The sequence below is a fragment of the Vitis vinifera genome, chromosome 8 (genome assembly GCF_030704535.1).
Source record: "Vitis vinifera cultivar Pinot Noir 40024 chromosome 8, ASM3070453v1".
NCBI lineage: Eukaryota > Viridiplantae > Streptophyta > Magnoliopsida > Vitales > Vitaceae > Vitis > Vitis vinifera.
The window spans coordinates 893,666-913,860 of record NC_081812.1 but is presented as its reverse complement, the minus strand read 5'-3'; the positions used below and the strand labels follow the sequence as shown (position 1 = coordinate 913,860).

Genomic DNA, 20,195 nt, shown 5'->3' with positions numbered 1-20,195 from the left:
TTTTAATAGTTATATTATAAAGTTAAACAATTCAAAATTTCTTAAATCTATTTAATAAAGATATAAAATAAAATTTTCTTATCAAATCTATTTAATAAAAAAATATAATAACTTTATTTTTTTAATATGGGAATGAAACAACAATTTCTAAATCCGTTATAGAATGCTCCAAATGATAAACCCTTTTAGTCACCAACTATCAACGATGATGTGAATCATGTGATAAAATCAAAACTAACCTAAATATATTTAAATTCTCGTTGAGTCTGCAGATACAGAAGCTAAAAAATGGCGATTTGCTTTCAATCTCCATTCAAACCCACTTTCGTTTCTCCGCCATCTCTGTCACGAAAATGCTCGGGGTCCGTCGGTGGGCTGTCCCTCGGTGGAAAAGGGTTGCCGTTGGGTTGGGGTCAAGTGCCGGTAGCGCCGATGCGTCTTCTGTGGCGGTGAATGAGATTTTTGGCCGGAAATTGGGAGCGGATGATCTTGTGCTTGCTGGGTTGACTCGGGGGAGAAAGTTCGGGTTATCATGCGGACAATGTAGCACCGGAGATCATGGAGGATTTGTATTAATTCGGAGTTATGATCTTTTGGAGCTGATTCCGTTGAAGTTTCCAAGCGAGAAGGAGTTGTTCCTTTTTCTTTTCCTTTCTTTTTTTTTCTTTTTGTGTGTGTTGTTCAATCCGGAATTTGAAGTGCCTACCAAGAAAATGCGGGTGGCATTGTCCTCTGAGATTGGGATGTTGAATTATAGCCGGGCAGGGGCGCTGGTGGCTTTGGTTTTACAAGGAGATTTGAGAGGATAGGGAAAGGCATTGTCGTAGGATAGAATTGTGGAGTCGAAGAGGGCACCATTGATCCCTGTGATGGGAGAGGTGAAGAAGGCTGCGATTCAGGCTGGTGCATCTGGATGTAGGTACAATTAACGGGGCAGGGCCGACTGCAGTTTCAGTTACAGATGATGAGGAGAAAGGGAGGGAGATTGGAGAACTAATGGTGGAAGCTTTCTTGGTGGAGAGGAAGTTGCAGGCAGTAGCAATAGTCAATCAAATCGATCGGGTTGGTGCTAGGCTTATGAGTAGCAGCCTCAGATGGAAAGACAATTAGGGGTATGTTTTGCTTTAGGTGTTGTGGTACAAAACTTGCTCACTTTTTAAGCTATTGAGTTTAGCATATTGTTTTGGAAATTATCCTTGGTTGTGTTGAAAGATGCCCTGATGTAGGGCAACCCTAAGATGGTTGCCTACACTCAAAAGTATGTGGGCTAGGGTTTTATTTTTTTGGGTGTAAAGAGAAGAATAAGGAATAAATTTTATGGTAAAGAAAATTATAAGATAAGAAATAGAGAAAGAGAAAACAATAAAAAAAAAATGGAAAACCTTAGAGTCTCACTAAGGTCTTATAGGAGTCTCACCTAAAAGAAAATCAATGGAGTCTCACCATTGAGGATTGCAACGCTTACAATAAAAGAAAACATAATATTATTAATATCAATCAATTCCTCATTTTGATTAGCCTATTTATAGGCTTCTTTAAGCAATCCAAGGTCTACTAGGATTCTAATAACCCATTATGACTTTAATTCTAATTATAACATCCAAAGTCTACTAGGATTCTAATAACCTATCATGTCTCTTTACTGTGCTAAGACAGGATCTCAAGATCTCTTGAACTTGTTCAATTTCATGCAAAACAAAAACTAGACTTCGAAAAACTTTTTGATGTTGTAAAACAAATTGATAATTTTCAAAATAATTATGTGTCTTCAACAAGCTTGTGGAGAGTTGCTTCCCATACTCTTCTTGTAAGTTGTCTTGTAGAAGAATAAGATTCTTGAATTCCCTATGTTCAAAAGAAATTTCAGCAGATTCTTCATGTTTGCCACTACTCATGATAATGTTTGGCCTTGGGAAGTCAAGCATCGATTCTTCTAAAGCTTCTACAACTTCTTTGAGCTCTTCTACTAGTTAATATAGGATTAGTTCCATCACCTCTTGCTTTCTAGATTCATCATTGATGATTTCTTCCTCCTTTCTAGTAACTTTGACTTGCTTTTTAGTAAGAGTATTTGATGGCTCTTCTAGTTTCAAGGGTGTTAATTTTTCCTCTAGTTGCTTATGTGGTGGAATTTCTTTCATTGGAAGAAGGATCTTCTTACACCCATTGCGCACAAGTGTGTAAGTGTTCTCATATCCATCATGTAGGACCCTTTCATCAAAAAGTCATGCTCTTCCAAACATAATATGGGCAGCTTTCATCGGCAAAACATCACACCATGCTGATAACTCAAAAGTATTATTGAAATTGAACACTACTAGACAACGAGAACTAATCAAAATGGATGTGTCATTTATCCATACTATTTGATAGGGATTTGGATGGTCTTCTGTCTTTAGATTAAACTTCTCAACAAGCTCCTCTGAAGCTAGATTGGAACAACTACCTCCATCAATAATCAAAGTACATAGTCTCCCTTGGCAAGCAACACGAGTTCGGGAGATGCTAGTACCTTGCCAATCCTCCTCTTCGTTTAGCCTTGGTATGCTCACCAATGATTGCATAAAAAAGCCTTCAACCATGTTTCCATACTTTGCTCCACTCCTCAATTACATATGCTTTGATGCCAAGAACTTTCTCTCTGATACCAAAACTGATGTAGGACAACCCTAAGATGGTTGCCTACACTCAAAAGCTAGTGGGCTAGGGTTTTATTTTTATGGTGTAAGGAGAGGAACAAGGAATAAATTTTATGGTAGAGAAAAATACAAGATAAGAAATAGAGAAAGAAGAAACAATGAAGAAAAGATGGAAAACCTTAGAGTCTCACTAAGGTCTTCTAGGAGTCTCACCTAGAAGAAAATCAAAGGAGTCTCACCATTGAGGATTGCAACGCTTGCAATGAAAGAAAACATAATATTATTAATATAAATCAATTCCTCCTTTTGATTTACATTGATTAGCTATTTATAGGCTTCTCTAAGTAATCCAAGGTCTACTAGGATTCTAATAACCTATTATGACTCTAATTCTAATTATAACATCCAAAGTCTAGTGCGACTCTAATAACCTATCATGACTCAAATTCTAATTATATTATAACTTAATTAGTTAATCCTAATTAGACTCCAAAAAATATCAATCCTAATTTAATTCCAAGTAATACTAATCATACTTTAATTGCAACTAATACTAATACTACTTTAATTGTAACTAATACTAATTCCCTTTCTTGATATATATCTTGGAGATTCATCCTCATCATGCCCTCATGTTGAATGCTTGTTGATTTCATGTATTTCCATGAAAATTGGAATGTATATTGCTGATGTTTGTATCCTTTCGTGATGTTTTACACTCTTTCTTATAAAATGAGTGTTTGAGAGTTTGACTGCTGGTCTTACAGAGCAGGTTGGCTTCAAATTGTAGCATGTAAACATGGAAAAGTTTGGCTTGCTTCTCATTTTTCTCTTGAGCATTTATTCTTTGCTTACTAACCAACAAAAATTTTGAAAGGTGTCCTGGCTGGAATAGTGTTAGGATCTCTCTCCTGTGTGACCAATTTTTTGACTGGCTGCTTGTATGATTGTTAGATTGTTATGCCTGTCAAAACTCACTAAGTTATTTCATTTTCATTGTCTTATTATCCATTTCTGCAGTTTTGAAAATTCCACTAAAGATTGAAGGTGTGAAAGGATTCATTTTTGTGGACCTGGAAACAGCAACAGACAGTTTAACTTCACTGCTCAAGTTGGCCAAGGCAGCTATGGGATGATCTACAGAAGTGCACAAGAAGGATCATTACAGGGTCAGAAAGTGATCTTCAACAATCACCCATTGTTTGGATATTCTGATGTAAAAGCAAGCATGTGTGATCAATCCATGCTAACTGGTTCTCTATGCATTCTTCTTTCTGGTACGTTATCATAATCTTATTGGGACTATCTATTATTTCTTTTGTTTGTCTCATTGTTAATTCTACATTGTTGATATGTGCTATAACAGATCAATCTGGAAGAACTCTTAGCTTTGCTGTGAGATTGCATATTGCATTGGGGTCATCCTGGGCCATTATTTACCTTCACATTGGGGCTTACCTAGCTATGGACCACTGTGCTATCAAGGCAAAAACAACAGAATGTCAGACTCTTTGATGCAAAAGTTTCCATGTGGGGAGAGGGGGTGTCTTGATTGTTGTTTGCAAATGATAACCTTATTTTTTGCGAGTCTTCTCAAGATTAAATGGTTCATTTAAGCTGATAGTTCATGTGGTTTGAAGCCATCTTGGGTTTGAAAATTAACTTAGAAAGAGCAAGTTGATTCCAGTTGGAAAGGTGGACAATGTGGAGGGGTTGGCCTATGAATTATAGTATAGGGTAGGAGAACTTTTGTCTTCTTATTTGAGGCTTCTGATGGGTGCTTCTTTTTAATCTGTGTCATATTGGGATAGAGTGGATGAGTGGCTTCACAAAAAGCTGTCAATGTGGAAAGGACAATATATTTTTAAATGGGGAGGCTTATTTTGATTTGGAGTGCATTATTCAGCTACCCGCCTAATCCCACAGTAGAAACATTGCCAGGAAGGTACTCAATGCTTTTAGTTATAAACCTTCCCCTAACAGCTCTAATTTATCCATCCCTAATGATAATATCCATCCCCCATTTTTGAACTTGAAGAGTAACCCATTTTTGACATAAATACCCTTCAATATTTTCATTATTTACATGTGTGTTTTAAAAGAAAGGGTTAATTTTGCAAGAAAAAGATGAGGGCATTTTTGTCAAAAATTGGTATTTTTTAGGTTGAAAAAAGGTGAAGGGTTGGTTTTCCAAAGTGGGGAATATTTCATCCCTTTTAATCAGTTATCCCAAAAAAAAAAAAAAATTGTTCTTGTTTCCCCACAAGGGTTGACAGGTTTAGACCTCAAGTGCAGGTCATAACAGATGATCATGAAAATTACCTTTTCCACTTGTTTTGGTGTCTTCATTATTTTTTTTCTTTTCTTTTATATTGCACTTGGCCTCATGCCCTGTTGGAACCATTGGGATATATATTCTATCATACTTCTACCGTGCCTGATATCATAGAGTACAATCACATGAGCTTCCTAGTAAAAGTTTCTGGCATTTTACATTGACAGGATATGAATGACAGGTGTCTGGATCATGCCAATCTGGAATGCTGTTCTCCATCATAGACCCGAGTATGGCGTAGTTCTCTTCGGAGTGTGTCAAGAAGTTCATGGCATTGGTCCTCGAGTGTTGTCAGGATGAGACAAAGGGAAGCCAATCAATGTTGAAAGTAGTCAGAGGGTTGAGCATTGCTTCAATGTTGCCAGAATCCAATGAAATTCCATCAGAATCAAATGCATTCACTTTTGGAGTGACTGGACTAGCCCCATCATCATCTATTCTGGAAGAAATGCTGTCTCCACTAATCCTGGAAGTAACATTCTCAGCAGTGTCATCCCAACTATCAACCCCCATTGATGCCTGAAGAATTCTCTAGTAACTGTTGAGGAACGACAAGGAGCAGTCCCCTATTAAACTGCTTCATTTTCAGTGTATTAGTCTGCAGTCCAGAGTCTACTTGTGATTGCATACTTGTAACTCTTACCAAACACTGCTGGGAAACTACTAGGATTAAGCCCTGCTAAACTGCTGGATTTTCATTGTATTAGTCTGCAGTGAAGAGTCTACCCCGCATACTTGTAACTGGAAACTGCAATGTTTTTCAATTGTATGAAGCTAATGCTTTGTTTATAGGTGGCTTTCTTGAACAATATTTGGTATGAAAATGTCATCTGAGGACTGAAATTCTTAGTGGTGTAACGTATATTACAGCAATAATAGAATCATTTAGATGTTTACCAGCAGGGTTAGGTGTGATTGAGGGGTAACTTTATCTATTGACATCATAGTTTGAGAAGTTCAAAGTCATCCCTATGACTTTTTCACAGTTTGATTGCAAAAAATATTAGTTTTTTTCTGTCAAGCTCCGCATGATTTTTATTCATGCATTTGTAAACACAAAGCAGTTGCCATTGTTTGTCCTTTTTGCTATTTGACTATGTTGTTTCATTGTGTATTGTTTGGTTAGAAGCATTCTTTCAGAGAACCATGTTGAAGAAATCAATTGTGTTGTACTAAAATATTAACAATATTATCTAAATCACCCCCACTCTTAGATAAAGACAAAATTTTTTTTAAAGTAATGCTAAATCTTAAGGTGGACTTCTTCTATTGGTTTTTATGAACTGAGATGAGTTGTAATTACCCTCTACTTTATAAAAATAGACAAAGTGCCATTGACATTTTTGAAATGGAAAAGGTCATTGGAGATTGCAGAGAGTGTGTGTGTATGTGTATATATATATATATATATGCTAGTAACATAGGAACAAGTCCACAACATAGGTCATCTCCCTCCATGCCACACCAGCAGATGAATGAGTTTGAAAATATAAAAACAAACCCAAAAGACAATGCTATTTACGAAATCCATTTTTTACTTTGCTTCTCCCATTTTCTTGACTCAATCTCTGATGTCGATGCCATTATCACCTCCACCACCCTCAGTTTATATCCACTCCACTCCTCATCAATCAAAATTTCATCATTTCTTACATCTGGGTGGTAAACATTAAAGAAAGAGAAGAAAATAGAAGAAAATGTGTGTTATGGGTTCTTCTCTGTTTTTTCTTTTTTGGTTACCTTTAGGATTATTGGGTTCTATTGTTTCTAGGTTTAATGCTTGTTAAGCTATGTGTTAACTGAATCTCCATTCCCACCCCTCCTTTTTAGTGATTTTTTTTAATTGATTTCTCGCATGTTAGGTGGTGACAATTTTCTGCAACATGTTTGGGTGGTTTAGATTTTGTTGAAAAAATGGATAAAAAGAAGAAAAGAAAAGAAAATGTATTATGGGTTCTTGTGTTTTTTACTTTTTGGATTAGTGAATTTTATTGTTTCAGGGTTTTTATGCTGGTTGAGTTATATGTTGAACAATTTTTTTCCTCTTTAATAATTATTTAGTTGATTCCTTTACAAGCGTGTTTGTTCTTGAGAATTTTCCAATGAAAAGAGAAGAAAATATGTTTTGGGTTCTTGTTTGTTTTCTTTTGGATTACTAGATTTTATGGTTTCAGCTGGCTGGTAACCATCTTTCACTACCCTGCTTGATTCATGATATTAGGCCCAGGAAAAAAAAAGTGATATGGGTTCTCTAATTTCTTTTGTCGAAGAAAAAATGTGAAAAGTCAACTGATTTTTTCTTCTTTAGTCAGTTTTTCTACAATTATCACTATTATATACACTGATGAGAACATTTCATGTGTATTTGTTGTGTTTGAATTTGAAGATGGCATGGACCAGAGTTTTTCTACTTGGAGCTGTTCTCGCTTTGTCATCATTTTGCCTCGCTGCAGGACAGATTACTCATCCATCAGAAGGTCATTTTTCTCTTTGTGTGTGTATATGTATTGGGTCTGTAGGGTTGTATGCAGGTGTATGCTCATATTCGGCCTGAAGGATTCTATGTGAGTGTGTGTATATTGGGCATATGAAGCATGCTGGTTTGCATGTAAGTCATGTCTGTACTGGTGCCATGAATTGTATGCAGTTGTGTGTATATATATTGGGGGTGCGGGGTTGTTTGAGGTGACTGGGCACATGGGGTTGTATACTCATCTGTTGATAAGTGAAACCGAAAATCATCAATGTTGAATTCTTGTTTGTGCTTGACTGCAGTCACTGCATTGAGAGCAATCCGTCGTAAGCTCAGTGATCCTAAGAAGAGACTCAACAATTGGAAAAGCAAGGACCCATGTGCATCAAATTGGACTGGGGTAATCTGCAGCATGAATCCAGATGATGGTTATCTCCATGTCCAAGAACTGTATGTATATACATTTATCAATTTAGATTTGTTTTGCTTTTCCCTTCTTGATGCTGCTGGTAGTGTTATTTCCTTTTGTGATTGAACTTATCTCTAAAATGAAGAGGCATTTGTTTGATTTATAGTACAAGGAAACTCTTAACTGAATTTGTATTTTTAGATTTCAAAGTTTACTTACATGTATAATCTCATCATAGTCAATCACCACTATTATTATGGCCATCAGGTTTTGTAGAATAGAAGATGATACCACTGGCTAGGAAAGACTGATGCCACTTCTTTTACCTTTTCAGCTTTGTTTCTTCTTTCTTTGTCTTTCCCAAGATTGGGAAAAAAAAAACAAACACTGAATTACCTAGAATTTGGAGGTTTGGATTGAATTTTTCCCTGTAATGGTTTAAGTGACTAGCTAGGCTGGGTGCATTCAAACCATGATATCCCCTGTTGCAGTTCTATACCGTTTTGTTGGATATGAAGAGGGTTAATCTATAAGAAGAATTAATTCTTAAAAAATTTCGAGGTACCAGTCCATTTTGTGTTGGTAAAAATGTTTATTGCAGGTTTAACTGTATATATTTTTTGCCGTGAATTATTATCATCTTAGGAGTCTTTCAGCTTTATCATATTTCAGGAATAAGACTACATATGGCATAGTTCATGGTATCTTGTTTGGTTATAGGTTAATCTCAATGACTAAGTTCACATCAATACTGATGATTAATTCCTAGTGTTCTTTCATCCAATTTGTTATCAAAGTCTGCTTTGGCACCCAAGATTGATCGTGCATTGCTTCAATCATTTCATAAAGATGATTTTTTTCAAACAGTTTCGGCTTTAGAAACTGGATGCTTGAATGAGAGTAAAGGTATAATTGGTTAGAGGCAGATCGATTGAAGGATTGAGCACATGGACATATCTTGAATTGAAAAAAAACCACTATAACATCCTTTAACTATGTTGAGTTTATGACCTTCTACACCATGGATGATATTCAAGCCAAACATAGTGACAGAAGAGTTAGTCAATTTAACAATATATCAACAAGGTCATTTATGCTGATTTCTGTGATTTTTCCTTTTCTATTTCTTTTCTGATGCAGGAGGTTGCTAAATTTTAGTCTCAATGGGAAATTAGCGCCAGAGCTTGGCCTACTATCTTATATGACCATATTGTGAGTCACAGCATGTGATCTAGCAACTATCTATCCTCTGATCAGAACTGATGATTTTTTCTTCCCTTTTGCTTTGCCAGGGATTTTATGTGGAACAATATAAGTGGCAGCATACCGAGGGAGATAGGTGATATTACCTCTTTGAAGCTCCTGTAAGTTGAAACTTGATTTAGAGTAGGTCATATATTTTCTTTCTTGATAAAAAGCTAAAAATTCTTTATAATACTAAAGAGAGAGCCCTGGGTGATCCTTAGAAGAAAGAACTATCATACATGAAGAACATGATATATGATAATGAAAAAGAAAAGAAAAAAGAAATGAGAGTAGACAAAGTATAGGCAGCAGGAGGAGGTTTGGTAAAAATTCTTTACAAAAAATTTCAAGTGATGCAACTTCCCTCTTAGCAAATCGATTGGCCCCTTGATTGGATGATGTAGGTGTCAAAGAAGGATATTAGCCAAACCCCTCACCAAGTTTTGTGAATCTTCCAACTGCCAGATTTATGGTTTTATTAGTAAATATCCTCTCTTGATTTTGATGCCTAGAATAGCAGAACATGATATTCCACAGCTTATCTCGGCTCATTGGTCCATGACATTGCTTATGATAGCAGGAAGCTAACATTTGATGTACTATATTTTATGTGCAGGCTTTTAAATGGAAATCAAATATCAGGTTCTTTACCAGAAGAGCTCGGTAATCTGACTAACCTGAACAGATTTCAAGTGGATCTGAACAATATATCAGGACCACTGCCAAAATCATTTCGAAACTTGACCAGTTGTCTACATTTGTGAGTTGCCTCTTAAGATCCAAACACCTCTTGTTGGGTCATATTTAGTCTTCAAGATCTTTGGGTACACATATTTATAGATGTTTTTTGTCAGTCATATGAACAATAATTCAATCAGTGGTCAAATTCCAGCTGAGCTATCTTCATTGCCTCAACTTATACACTTGTAAGTTCAATGAGAATTTAATGGCCTGTTCTGTTAGTCACTGTTTTCCTCACCGTATTAACAAAGAAAGTCTTAACATACGCAGCCTGCTTGACAACAACAATTTGTCAGGGTATCTTCCACCAGAGCTTTCTCAAATGCCGAAACTGAAGATTCTGTATGTTCAATCTTTCTTCATTATTTTTACAATTTTATAACCTTTTTAGCTTTTATACCAACGTCTGGCAATTGTATGTTTTCCTTGTCTGAATGTGATAATTGGTACTGGTGACACAGCTGAATGCAGTTCATATGATTCCATATGCAGAAAAAAAGTATCTAAGTCCTAAAAAGTAGGGGGAAATAGTTGCAAATGCATTGTAAAAGTAAAAATGATGGAATATCAGAGGCTGGTAGATGCACAAATGGAATGGCTTGTTGATCACTAACCTCTGCCTCTCTTTATTGCAGTCAACTTGACAACAACAACTTTGGTGGGACTGAGATTCCAGAATCATATGGCAACATGTCCAAACTGTTGAAACTGTAATATCTTCTTTTTTCTCTCTTTCATGATTTTGTTTCCTTTTCCATTAATATTCAATTCATGGATAAAGTATAATTCGAAATGTCACTGACATTTGGGAAGAGATTAACTGCTGGACCAGATCAATGTTTAACTTGCAGTTTTAGACTATGTTTATCTATCCAAAACCAACTAGTCTTTGAAAGAAATCGTGTAGTATGTTAGCGTATGTTTTCAGTTTTTGTTTGTTTCATATCTTCGACATCTTCCCATTTTTTAAAGAAGGTACCTTCTTTTATTCTTGCTGAACTTGCTGGTGTCTAGACTTATAATACAAAGTTTGTGATTTTATTCCACAACTAAGCAGGAGTCTTAGGAACTGCAACTTGCAAGGAAGTATTCCCAATCTAAGCAGGATACCAAACCTTCATTACTTGTAAGTTCTTAAATAAAATTGAATTTTTTTGTTGACTAAACAGTTATTGTCTCATAAAGAATTTGTATCTCTGTGTGGGTTATCCTCCTACTGATGATAAGCACTCATGGTTGATAAGTTCAATAATATTCATATACTGATGATTTCATTTACTAAAGAAGTGATGTGCCTTCTTTTGTTCTTTTTTTTGACGTAGTATACTACCAGTAGTCATGATTGGAAAATTACTGTTCATATTATTAAAATTAACAAATCAAATAAAATTTTAGAGTATCTGTTGACTGTGATTACTTCTGATTTGTTAATGTTTGTGTGGCAGAGATCTTAGCCATAATCAACTTACGGGAAGTATACCATCAAATAGGCTTTCCAATAACATCACAACCATGTATGTTGCTGCTGTAGTTCTATTTAGTTCTGTTCCATTTGCTCATCTCTTTCTTTCTTTTTTTTCTTGTGTGTAAAGCATCAATGTTGTCTCATTCTAGGCCATAAAAGAAATAATCCATTTTGTTGATCAATGGTGCAGTGACCTGTCCAGTAATATGCTTAGCGGATCTATCCCCTCAAGCTTTTCGGGCCTTCCTCATCTTGAGAGATTGTGAGATTCACTTAACATTTTCAGTTTCATTTCTTCTACATCGCATGCTATCTTGATGTGAAAATCCTTTCTAAAAATTTTACTTTCAGTACATTAGCAATACCACATGGACTGGTATACTGATCTAGGTTAAATTGTGGAAAACTTTTATAAGACAGTAAAACTTGCTTTGTTGTAGGTCACTCGAGAACAATTTGTTGAATGGTTCCATTAGCTCTGCCATTTGGGAGAATGTGACTTTTGCTGCTAATGCAACACTTACCTTGTAAGTAATGATAACAGAAAGTTTCCATATCCACTGCATTTTTAATCCTAGATTTTCATTGGCCTGGGGAGTGGGTTTCATTATTTGCCTAGTTCCATTTAATGCTAATCTTTTTTGTATCATCTATACTTCCAGGGATTTCCAGAACAATTCATTTTCAAACATTTCTGGCAGTTTTGTTCCTCCTTCAAATGTCACAATCAAGTAAGCTTCATTTTTCATGAATTAAATATACATTGTGCATATTATGGTACTTCTAGCCGTGGAAGCCATAGTAACAGGAGTAGGAACCAAAGGAGGAGAAGACAAATGGGGACTCCCATGACTCTGCATAATTTGGATATCTAACAACTCAAAGGAAAAGAATGGTATCAAGGTCATGACTTACAAAAGTAATGATGCAATGAATAATTTTAGCATTCAAAACTTTTTTATATTAAAATACCGACAACAGAGTAATATGATGCCAGAAAGGAAGGACTATGCAGGAGTACTTATATATATTTGTAATCATAGTCAAATATCTTATGCTATTAATTTACTGAAGAAATAAAATTTGGAATTTTTGTGTAGGAAAAAAGAAATTAAGAAAAAATGAAAGAGAGAATCCAGGTTATGCTAATGTTTACACTTACATGATGGATTTTGTAAAACCATATATATTATGCACATGTAATTGATATCTATGCTGTTCACTTCCATTTTAGTTGTGACTTATCCTTTGTCACATACATTGACCTTCAGTTCACCATTTATGCTTTCAAGTCTTTAATCATTTTCCTTTATGTATTGCATTTGTGATGCTGTCCTTTTACTCAAGTGCTCAAATGGTTTCCAAGAAATTGTTGAGAATGTATGCTCAGGTGCATGCCTTTAATGATGTCTGTATCTACATTGTCATTTATTCTATTAGTGTTTCTTGCAGATGTAAATACATGTAATGAGTTTTTATAATTGACAGTTGCAAATAAGCTGATGCCCTTCAATTCTGGATGTTCAGGCTAAATGGTAATCCTCTCTGTACAAATGCAAATGCACTAAACATCGTCCAATTCTGTGGAACTGCAAATGGAGAGGATGAGGCTCCTGGAAGCCCAGACAACTCCAACATTACCTGCCCGTCTCAATCCTGTCCTCTCAATGATCATTTCGAATATGTCCCCGGATCTCCTGTTTCTTGCTATTGTGCCGCACCACTCGGAGTTGGATTTCGCTTGAGAAGTCCTAGCATATCAGATTTTCCTCCATACACTGATCAATTTAAGGCATATATAACCTCCAATCTTGGTTTGGTTCCTTACCAACTACACATTGATTCATTCATATGGCAAAAGGGTCCGAGGCTAAGGATGTATTTGAAGTTCTTTCCCCAGTATAATAATCAATCTAATACATTTAACACAAGTGAAATACAGCGGATTAGAGACTTAATCACCACATTTACAATTCCTGGGGATGATATCTTTGGCCCATATGATCTGCTTAATTTCACTCTTGTGGGACCTTATTCAGACGGTATGCCTTGAAGACTATATTTTCATGTTCATAACTATCAATATAGCTATTACTTTCACTGAAGAATTGAAATTGTTTAAAGTGTTAAAAAAATGACAAGTTTTTTGGACATTAGCCTACAGCCTTTTTTTTTTAATTCCAGTATAACTTCGAAATCCCAGTATTTTTCCATGGTCTCTTCCATTTTACACAAACCAAATTTTGACTGGGTTCTCATGAATGTGGAAGGACCATGAATCTTTACTAACAAAATAAATAAATAAAACAAAAAAAGAGGAAAGAGAAAAAAGGAAAGGCAGGCTGTGTCCATGTAGTCATTGTTCATTTCTAGTTTTGCTCCCATAAAAGAGTTTCAATATCATGTTCATTAAATTTAGTTCCTTACATAGTATGTGAGGTACCTTAATTGTTCAAATCCAGATTGTTTTAAAATATCAGAAGCATTGATTGTTGATTGTTCTTATTGCTGCAGTTGATCTCGAGTCCAAAAAATCAGGTATAAGCAAAGGTGTTATTGTTGGAATTGTTTTGGGTGGCCTCTCCTTCGCAACTGCCATAGTTTTGGTCATTGCAGTTGTGTTCTGGAAAAAGCAGACTCGACATGGGCATAAAGATTCAAAACAACAACCATGTGAGTTCATATAGATTTATAGTCACTTTAAATATCTTTAGTCATGTCTTTTATAATAAAACCATTACAAGGAGTGTCCTTTGACCAGAAATATCCTTTGAAGTTAAGTTTCCATTTCTGGGAAACCAAAGTTCAAATTGGAATGGATGCTCAACTCCTTAAACTCATATATAAAATACCATTCAAATGTATTATTTTCATGCATTTTCCCTTTTGATTATTATTATTTTTTTTTACTTTTAAGGATATTCTATTTGATGATTGCATCATGTCATTTATAAAAGAAAGTTTTAAGGCATGAGTAAAGATGAAAACAAGAAGAAAAAGGATTCATGACATGTTCTTTTAAAGTGGAAACCAAACTGATAAACCCACTGATGTCTGAAATGTTCATGGCATATTCTTTCATCTGTCGCCCAATTTTTTTTTTTCCTTCATTATTTCTACCACCTCAATAAAAGGAAAAACCAAGTGAGGTTAAATAGATGTATTCCGAAATGCCTAATACTGCCTGCACTTAAAATTTTGTATATAGAAGAGGCAACAGGCTCTGTTGATGCCCTTTCCCTTGCAGCTTTTCAGTTAACATTTTAGAAAATTTAAAACATAAATATGGACTATGATGGGCTCTTTAAAATATAGCTGCTTCATTGAATTATATAATACCCTCAAGCATCCCTCTTAGAGATATGTTTGCAAGAGGCATAGTTAAATCTTTCTTGTTTAATTTCCCTGTGCCACTTCCATTCAGTAACTTGGGGAATCAATGAGGTTTTATGATTTAGTATCTGAAATAGTCCTATTGGTTGACCCATTATTGGTTGAACCATTATCACACCCTAAATCTACTTTGTTTTCTTAAATAGTCTTGCCTGAACAATTTTGATTACTTTAGATGCTAACTGGAATCATAAAAAAAATTTGCTTCTCAATATGCTGATCTTGTAGGTAGGGTTAGACACAATCATGGTCTTTTTTTGTTTGCTTTTCTCTTTTCAGTTTCAAAGACTGCAGTGATAATAGAAGGTGTGAAAGGATTTAGTTTTGGAGAAATGGAAATTGCTACTGAAAATTTTAGTGAAGCTACTCAAATTGGCCAAGGAGGCTATGGGAAGGTATATAAAGGCATTTTAGCAGATGGAACAGTTGTAGCAATAAAGCGTGCACAACAAGGATCTTTGCAGGGTGAGAAAGAGTTCTTTACTGAGATTGGATTGTTGTCACGATTACATCATCGTAATCTGGTTTCATTGATTGGGTATTGCGATGAAGAACAGGAACAGGTAGAATCCGGTCTTTTCTAGATACACAAATATAAGTACACACACACACACACATATACATATAAAACGGAGCTACTACTGAACTGCCAGTAGCACTTATTTGATGACTTGTTAAAAATAAAAAGGATTTATTGTTGCATGTATATCAACTTTTTTGTCTGTTAGTCGTGTCATGGACTCATGATAACTGATTTTTGTAATTTTTTTTGTTGGTTCCACATTAGTTTCTTGGATGTGTGTGCCCATTTGCATTTAGAATGAAAGAATTAACTCTGTTTTCAGTGTTATAAGTTTGTTTATGCTTGAAAATTAAGCATCTGATCTTTTTGCTTGTCTGTGCAGATGCTTGTATATGAATTCATGCCGCATGGTTCACTGCACAGTCTCCTTTCTGGTAAAGTTCTATAGACTTCCTAAGGTTCTATTAGTGGTTGTGTGTGTGGGTTATTCAAATTATGACCATATATTGATTGTTTTTTTCTTGTTTTCTTTTCTTTTCATTTCTTTCTCAAGGAGGGGGTGCTCTTCAGTTTGAATATGTTTCTTTTTTCACATTCCAGTAACAGAAGTAATGTTGGTTTTATATGAGAAGAACATGTTGAAACTACATTTTCTATTTCTAAATTAAAATTCTGGAATCTAGTCTTATACTTGTGGCATTATTATTCGTGTTCTCGGTTTTTTGTTTTTTTGTTTTCAAAAAACATGATGGTAACCTTAAGTATGATCATTCAAGTTCCAGTCTGATTGTCAGCTACAGTTTACTTTTTAAAAACAGAACACAATCCAAATGATTTCTTGGTTTTACGTATTTCAATTTTATCTTCTTGCGAGTGCTACATTTTTTGTGTTTGATGAAACAGCTAGGTCCAGAGGAACTCTTACTTTTGTGACAAGATTGCATATTGCATTATGTTCAGCCAAGGGTGTTCTCTACCTCCATACTGAAGCTTACCCTCCCATAATTCATCGTGATATCAAGGCGAACAATATACTTTTGGACTCTAAATTCAATGCAAAAGTGTCTGATTTTGGAATCTCATGTCTTGTACCAGTATCAGATGGTGAAGAAGGTGCCACTGCTCATGTATCCACTGTTGTGAAAGGCACACCAGTAAGTTTTACTCTAATTGCATTAATGAAAGATGTCTAGGCATGCAGCCTTAAGGTGCATTGTCAAGCTGATGACGTAGCATCATAGTTAGTGATGTAATCCTCCAATAATGAAGTCATTGGATATATGAAAATACATAGCAATCACGAGAAGGCCATGGGAAGCTCTTTGGACTGTCTTTCAAGTCTTTGTCCTAGGATGTTCTTAGAGTATTCTCTAAGCAAGAAAGTTGTCAGGAATTCTGTCAGGGGTTCTTCAATATAAGTTTGTGAAAATTCTTGTAAGAAGCCCCCTTGCTTCGGTGAAGTCTATTGATAGAGGAGGTTGATGTCTTTCCTCTTTTATTAATAGGAAACAAAAATATCTTCTTGAGAAGAAAAAATACTACAAGGACAACTGGACAAGAATCCTTCACCGTAGCCACAAAAGATCCATAAACCATGGAACTCGAGGGAGGAGCCCTCAACTGACACCTGTAGAACTGCAGTTCCTTGCTTAGCCAATCAAATTGTTTCCCCGTTAGTCTTACTGGGCTTCTGATCAAAATGGCATTGTAAACCTCTAGAAGGTTGACTATCCTATGAATCCAAAAATCATATCTTTAAGGCAGTCTCCAGCCCTAGGATATCTAGGAGAGAGCAATGTTTAAGTCCCTCTCCACCCGAGGTCATTGATTCAAAATGATCGTGCTTCTGTCCATCCGTCTAATTAGCCTAGGGTTCCATCTTGATGTTCAGACCAAATCTAATTGGATAACAACACTAACTTCATAGTTTGTAGAAACAACCCCATTTACTTGGATTACCCAGAGGACAACTAGCAACTTTGAGCATGAGGCTCTCTATGGAGTGAGATGCCTACTTAGCTCCAATCCCAGAGTTGACATTCTTTAAGGATTAATCTTTACTGGACAATGAATACTTAGCACATGTCTAGGTAGATTATATGGAAGATTGAACACATTTAACAATTTCATTTGCTTCTTGAATCTTCTCTAATCCTGGCTATGTGATAAGATATGCAATTAGTTCAGCTAACCCCTGTTTTGAGTGTTCCAACCAGCAAACCAAGACCCTTAAGCTATGACATTATTTGCTGAGACAACAGCCTCTAGGATACCTTAGGATTGCCAAAACCTTATCATATAGTCAACTTCAACTGCATCAAGTTGAAAACACTCCTGCAGTTACTCTTCGAGACATCACTTATTCTGCATGTTTTTCTTAAGAGGTCATCGTCCAGATATCCTATTCATCACATCAATTGGGTCACCTTAATTCCCCTCATCAAATATGCACTGCAGATTCATTTTTTGTTTTCCTTCTTGCCACTGTACACTTACTGCAATGTGTCATGGTTAATTGACAAATTTTTATACAAGCTACCATATTATTGGTCTATCAACCTCAAATTCTTATGCTATTTTGTTGTTTCAGCTTTTCAATGCAGAATCACAGTAAAATTCAATTATGAAATGTCTTCCATGCAGGGCTACCTTGATCCAGAGTATTTCTTTACTCACAAGTTAACAGAAAAGAGCGATGTTTATAGCCTGGGAATTGTATTTCTAGAATTGTTGACCGGGATGCAGCCTATATCTCAAGGTAGAAACATTGTCCGAGAGGTACGTAGTTCTCTCTATCTCTCTCTCTCTCTAACTCCTGTCACAAACACCTTTTGGTGCTAAGTAGACATTCCTAAGGTTGAATGCAATGCCAATTCCTAAAATACTTATTCCATTCTTAGTGAATTTTAACCCAATTTGCAAGTCTCCCTCAAATAGTGTACTTAATGTGTCTAATAACTCTTTAGGGGGTTAAATTGATATTTATGTCACTCATTTGCTTTGGTATGTTAAAACTAGTATTTTGAGAGAGCTATTCGTACCACAGCCATTGCAAATTTTGAATAATTACAGTGTTGATGATAATGAAGATAGGTATTAGATAATGACAATAACTGCTCTAGGACTTTCACATGTTTTAGTTCAGAAGTGTCGACTCTTAAGATCTTATGTCTGAATTCTTCTCAGGAACGGATGGAGGAACTTATAAGTAATCTACATGCTCATTTGAGATTGTTTGAGTTCTACTTCACCCATCACGTACTTGAAAGGAAACAGTGGAAAACATTATGATTATTGTTACCGTTTGGAAAATGCCATTTATTCTGAAAAATTAACAATGCTGTTGTTTTTTTATAAAGAGGACAGACCCTATTAAAAGACATCCCATTTCATCGTAACCAATAAACGTTTGATTGTTTATTGTGTTGTATAAGATGGGAAATCCCCTTCATTGAGTCTGGGGGAGGCTTACTCAGCAACCTAGATACTGACCTTAACTTTATGATTCATGGGTTGCTCAAAGTGTATGAGATTGAACGAGACCAACGAGTCTGCACCAGAATCAAGACACCCATGCCAGTACTGTCTATTTTTATTGATGTCTTTGTATGCCTTTATTTGTATTTATTTTTCTTCTTTATTTATTTTTTCCAGTTGAAAATTCTTGGAATAGCTATCCTAGCATGGGTTTTCAATGATAGATAGGTGCTAGCACATGTTCATAGTTTCTTGACACTATCACATCACCCCAACTGCATAATCTTAAATCAGACTCCCCCATTGTTTGAGATGAATTGAGTGAAGGTTGAATGTCATTTTGTCTGCAGTGAACTTCTGCGTGAATTCTGTGTTTTTTTTCCTGGTGTCTCTTCTGTAAACGGTTATCTTCAGTCTCTTCTTTCTCCATTTGTTTTTGGTTTTAAGAGTAACTTTTGCTTAGAAATTAGTACAATATTTTCTCATTTCCTGTAGAAGAAAGAACCTTTTTTTTTTTGGTTGTGATTTTGAAGGTTGAAAATAGCTGTTGGGAGCTCCATTAAGTGTCTGGTTTAGATACCAAGTCTTTGTCGTCTTCTTTACATTAATGAAGGGAAGATTGATGCTAAAAACACCTTGAATGTGGTGGATTAAGATTTTGTTTGATAGTGATTTTAGGAAGTGTTTATAACCTTTCTAGCACTTGAAAATTTTAATTAAAAGAATTGTTTTCAAGTGCTAAAAACACTTCTCTAAAATCACGATCAAACAAACTCTAATATTGTTTGCATAATTTTGAATGCCAGGTAACTGCAGCATGTCAATCTGGAGCAATGTTCTCAATCATAGACCAGAACATGGGTCCATTTCCTTCTGACTGTGTCAAGGAGTTCATGACACTGGCCCTCAGATGCAGTCAGGATTTGACGAAGGATCGGCCTTCAATGCTGGAGGTGGTCAGAGAGTTGGAGAACATATCCTCAATGCTACCGCAAGCTGGACATGGTCGATCAAAGTCAGACACCTCTGCTTCTGGAATATCAGTAATGGGCACCACAGCAGTCTATCCTGGAAGAAACTCCTATGTTTCTGGTTTCCCCGGGAGCGATCTCGTCAGTGGGGTCATCCCTACCATCCGGCCTCGCTGATCTACCATTAAATTTTCTCCTTCTGAACCTTACTTTGATTAGTTTGTTCATGTTTGTTTAAAGAAATTTAAGACTGATCATACATACAGCCTGCAATATCTTTGTGCAGTCTATGAGGAACTACTTGTATATAATGATGAATCCCAGTTCACATGATTTGTTAGAAGAGTTTGTATTGAATCCTATAATATACTCTGATATACACATCGATACGTTTTAAAGTCATGAAGGCGTTTGATTATGGCATAGAAGAAGACTTTCTTTTATGTCATAAATATCGAAAAAACATCAATATATTTTTAGTCTTATTATTGGTAGTCAAGTTGTATTTGTTCGTAGTCAAGTTG

The 20,195-nt window shown here is 35.7% G+C and overlaps 1 protein-coding gene and 1 pseudogene across 2 annotated transcripts; both read left to right on the top strand.

Annotated features, from left to right (window-relative positions):
- Positions 1 to 163: 163 nt before the first annotated feature.
- On the top strand, positions 164 to 5,817 carry LOC100255411 (homoserine kinase-like; annotated as a pseudogene).
- A 555-nt stretch (positions 5,818 to 6,372) lies between these two features.
- Positions 6,373 to 20,007, top strand: LOC100265706 (probable LRR receptor-like serine/threonine-protein kinase At1g06840). 2 transcript variants are annotated; one of them, XM_003632500.4, is made up of 21 exons: positions 6,373 to 6,673; positions 7,361 to 7,451; positions 7,750 to 7,897; positions 8,997 to 9,068; positions 9,149 to 9,220; positions 9,718 to 9,861; positions 9,956 to 10,027; positions 10,113 to 10,184; positions 10,478 to 10,552; positions 10,900 to 10,968; positions 11,288 to 11,356; positions 11,498 to 11,569; positions 11,748 to 11,834; positions 11,970 to 12,038; positions 12,835 to 13,349; positions 13,822 to 13,980; positions 14,980 to 15,263; positions 15,606 to 15,657; positions 16,127 to 16,377; positions 17,867 to 18,001; positions 19,507 to 20,007. In XM_003632500.4, exons 2-21 carry the CDS (start codon positions 7,361 to 7,363, stop codon positions 19,846 to 19,848), a joined length of 2,850 nt encoding a protein of 949 aa, XP_003632548.1. In that variant the 5' UTR covers positions 6,373 to 6,673; the 3' UTR covers positions 19,849 to 20,007. The 2 variants fall into 2 exon arrangements, with proteins under 2 accessions (XP_003632548.1, XP_019077015.1); XM_019221470.2 differs by having other exon boundaries at positions 6,373 to 7,451.
- The last annotated feature ends 188 nt before the right edge of the window (positions 20,008 to 20,195 follow it).

What these genes read in the sequence shown, in the direction of transcription:
- LOC100265706 (XM_019221470.2), top strand. Translation starts at nt 7,319, where the DNA reads ATGAGAACATTTCATGTGTATTTGTTGTGTTTGAATTTGAAGATGGCA. An exon ending in TTGACCAGTTGTCTACATTT is followed by an intron (nt 9,862 to 9,955) that starts GTGAGTTGCCTC and finishes GTTTTTTGTCAG; the next exon opens with TCATATGAACAATAATTCAA. An exon ending in GCTAATGCAACACTTACCTT is followed by an intron (nt 11,835 to 11,969) that starts GTAAGTAATGAT and finishes CTATACTTCCAG; the next exon opens with GGATTTCCAGAACAATTCAT.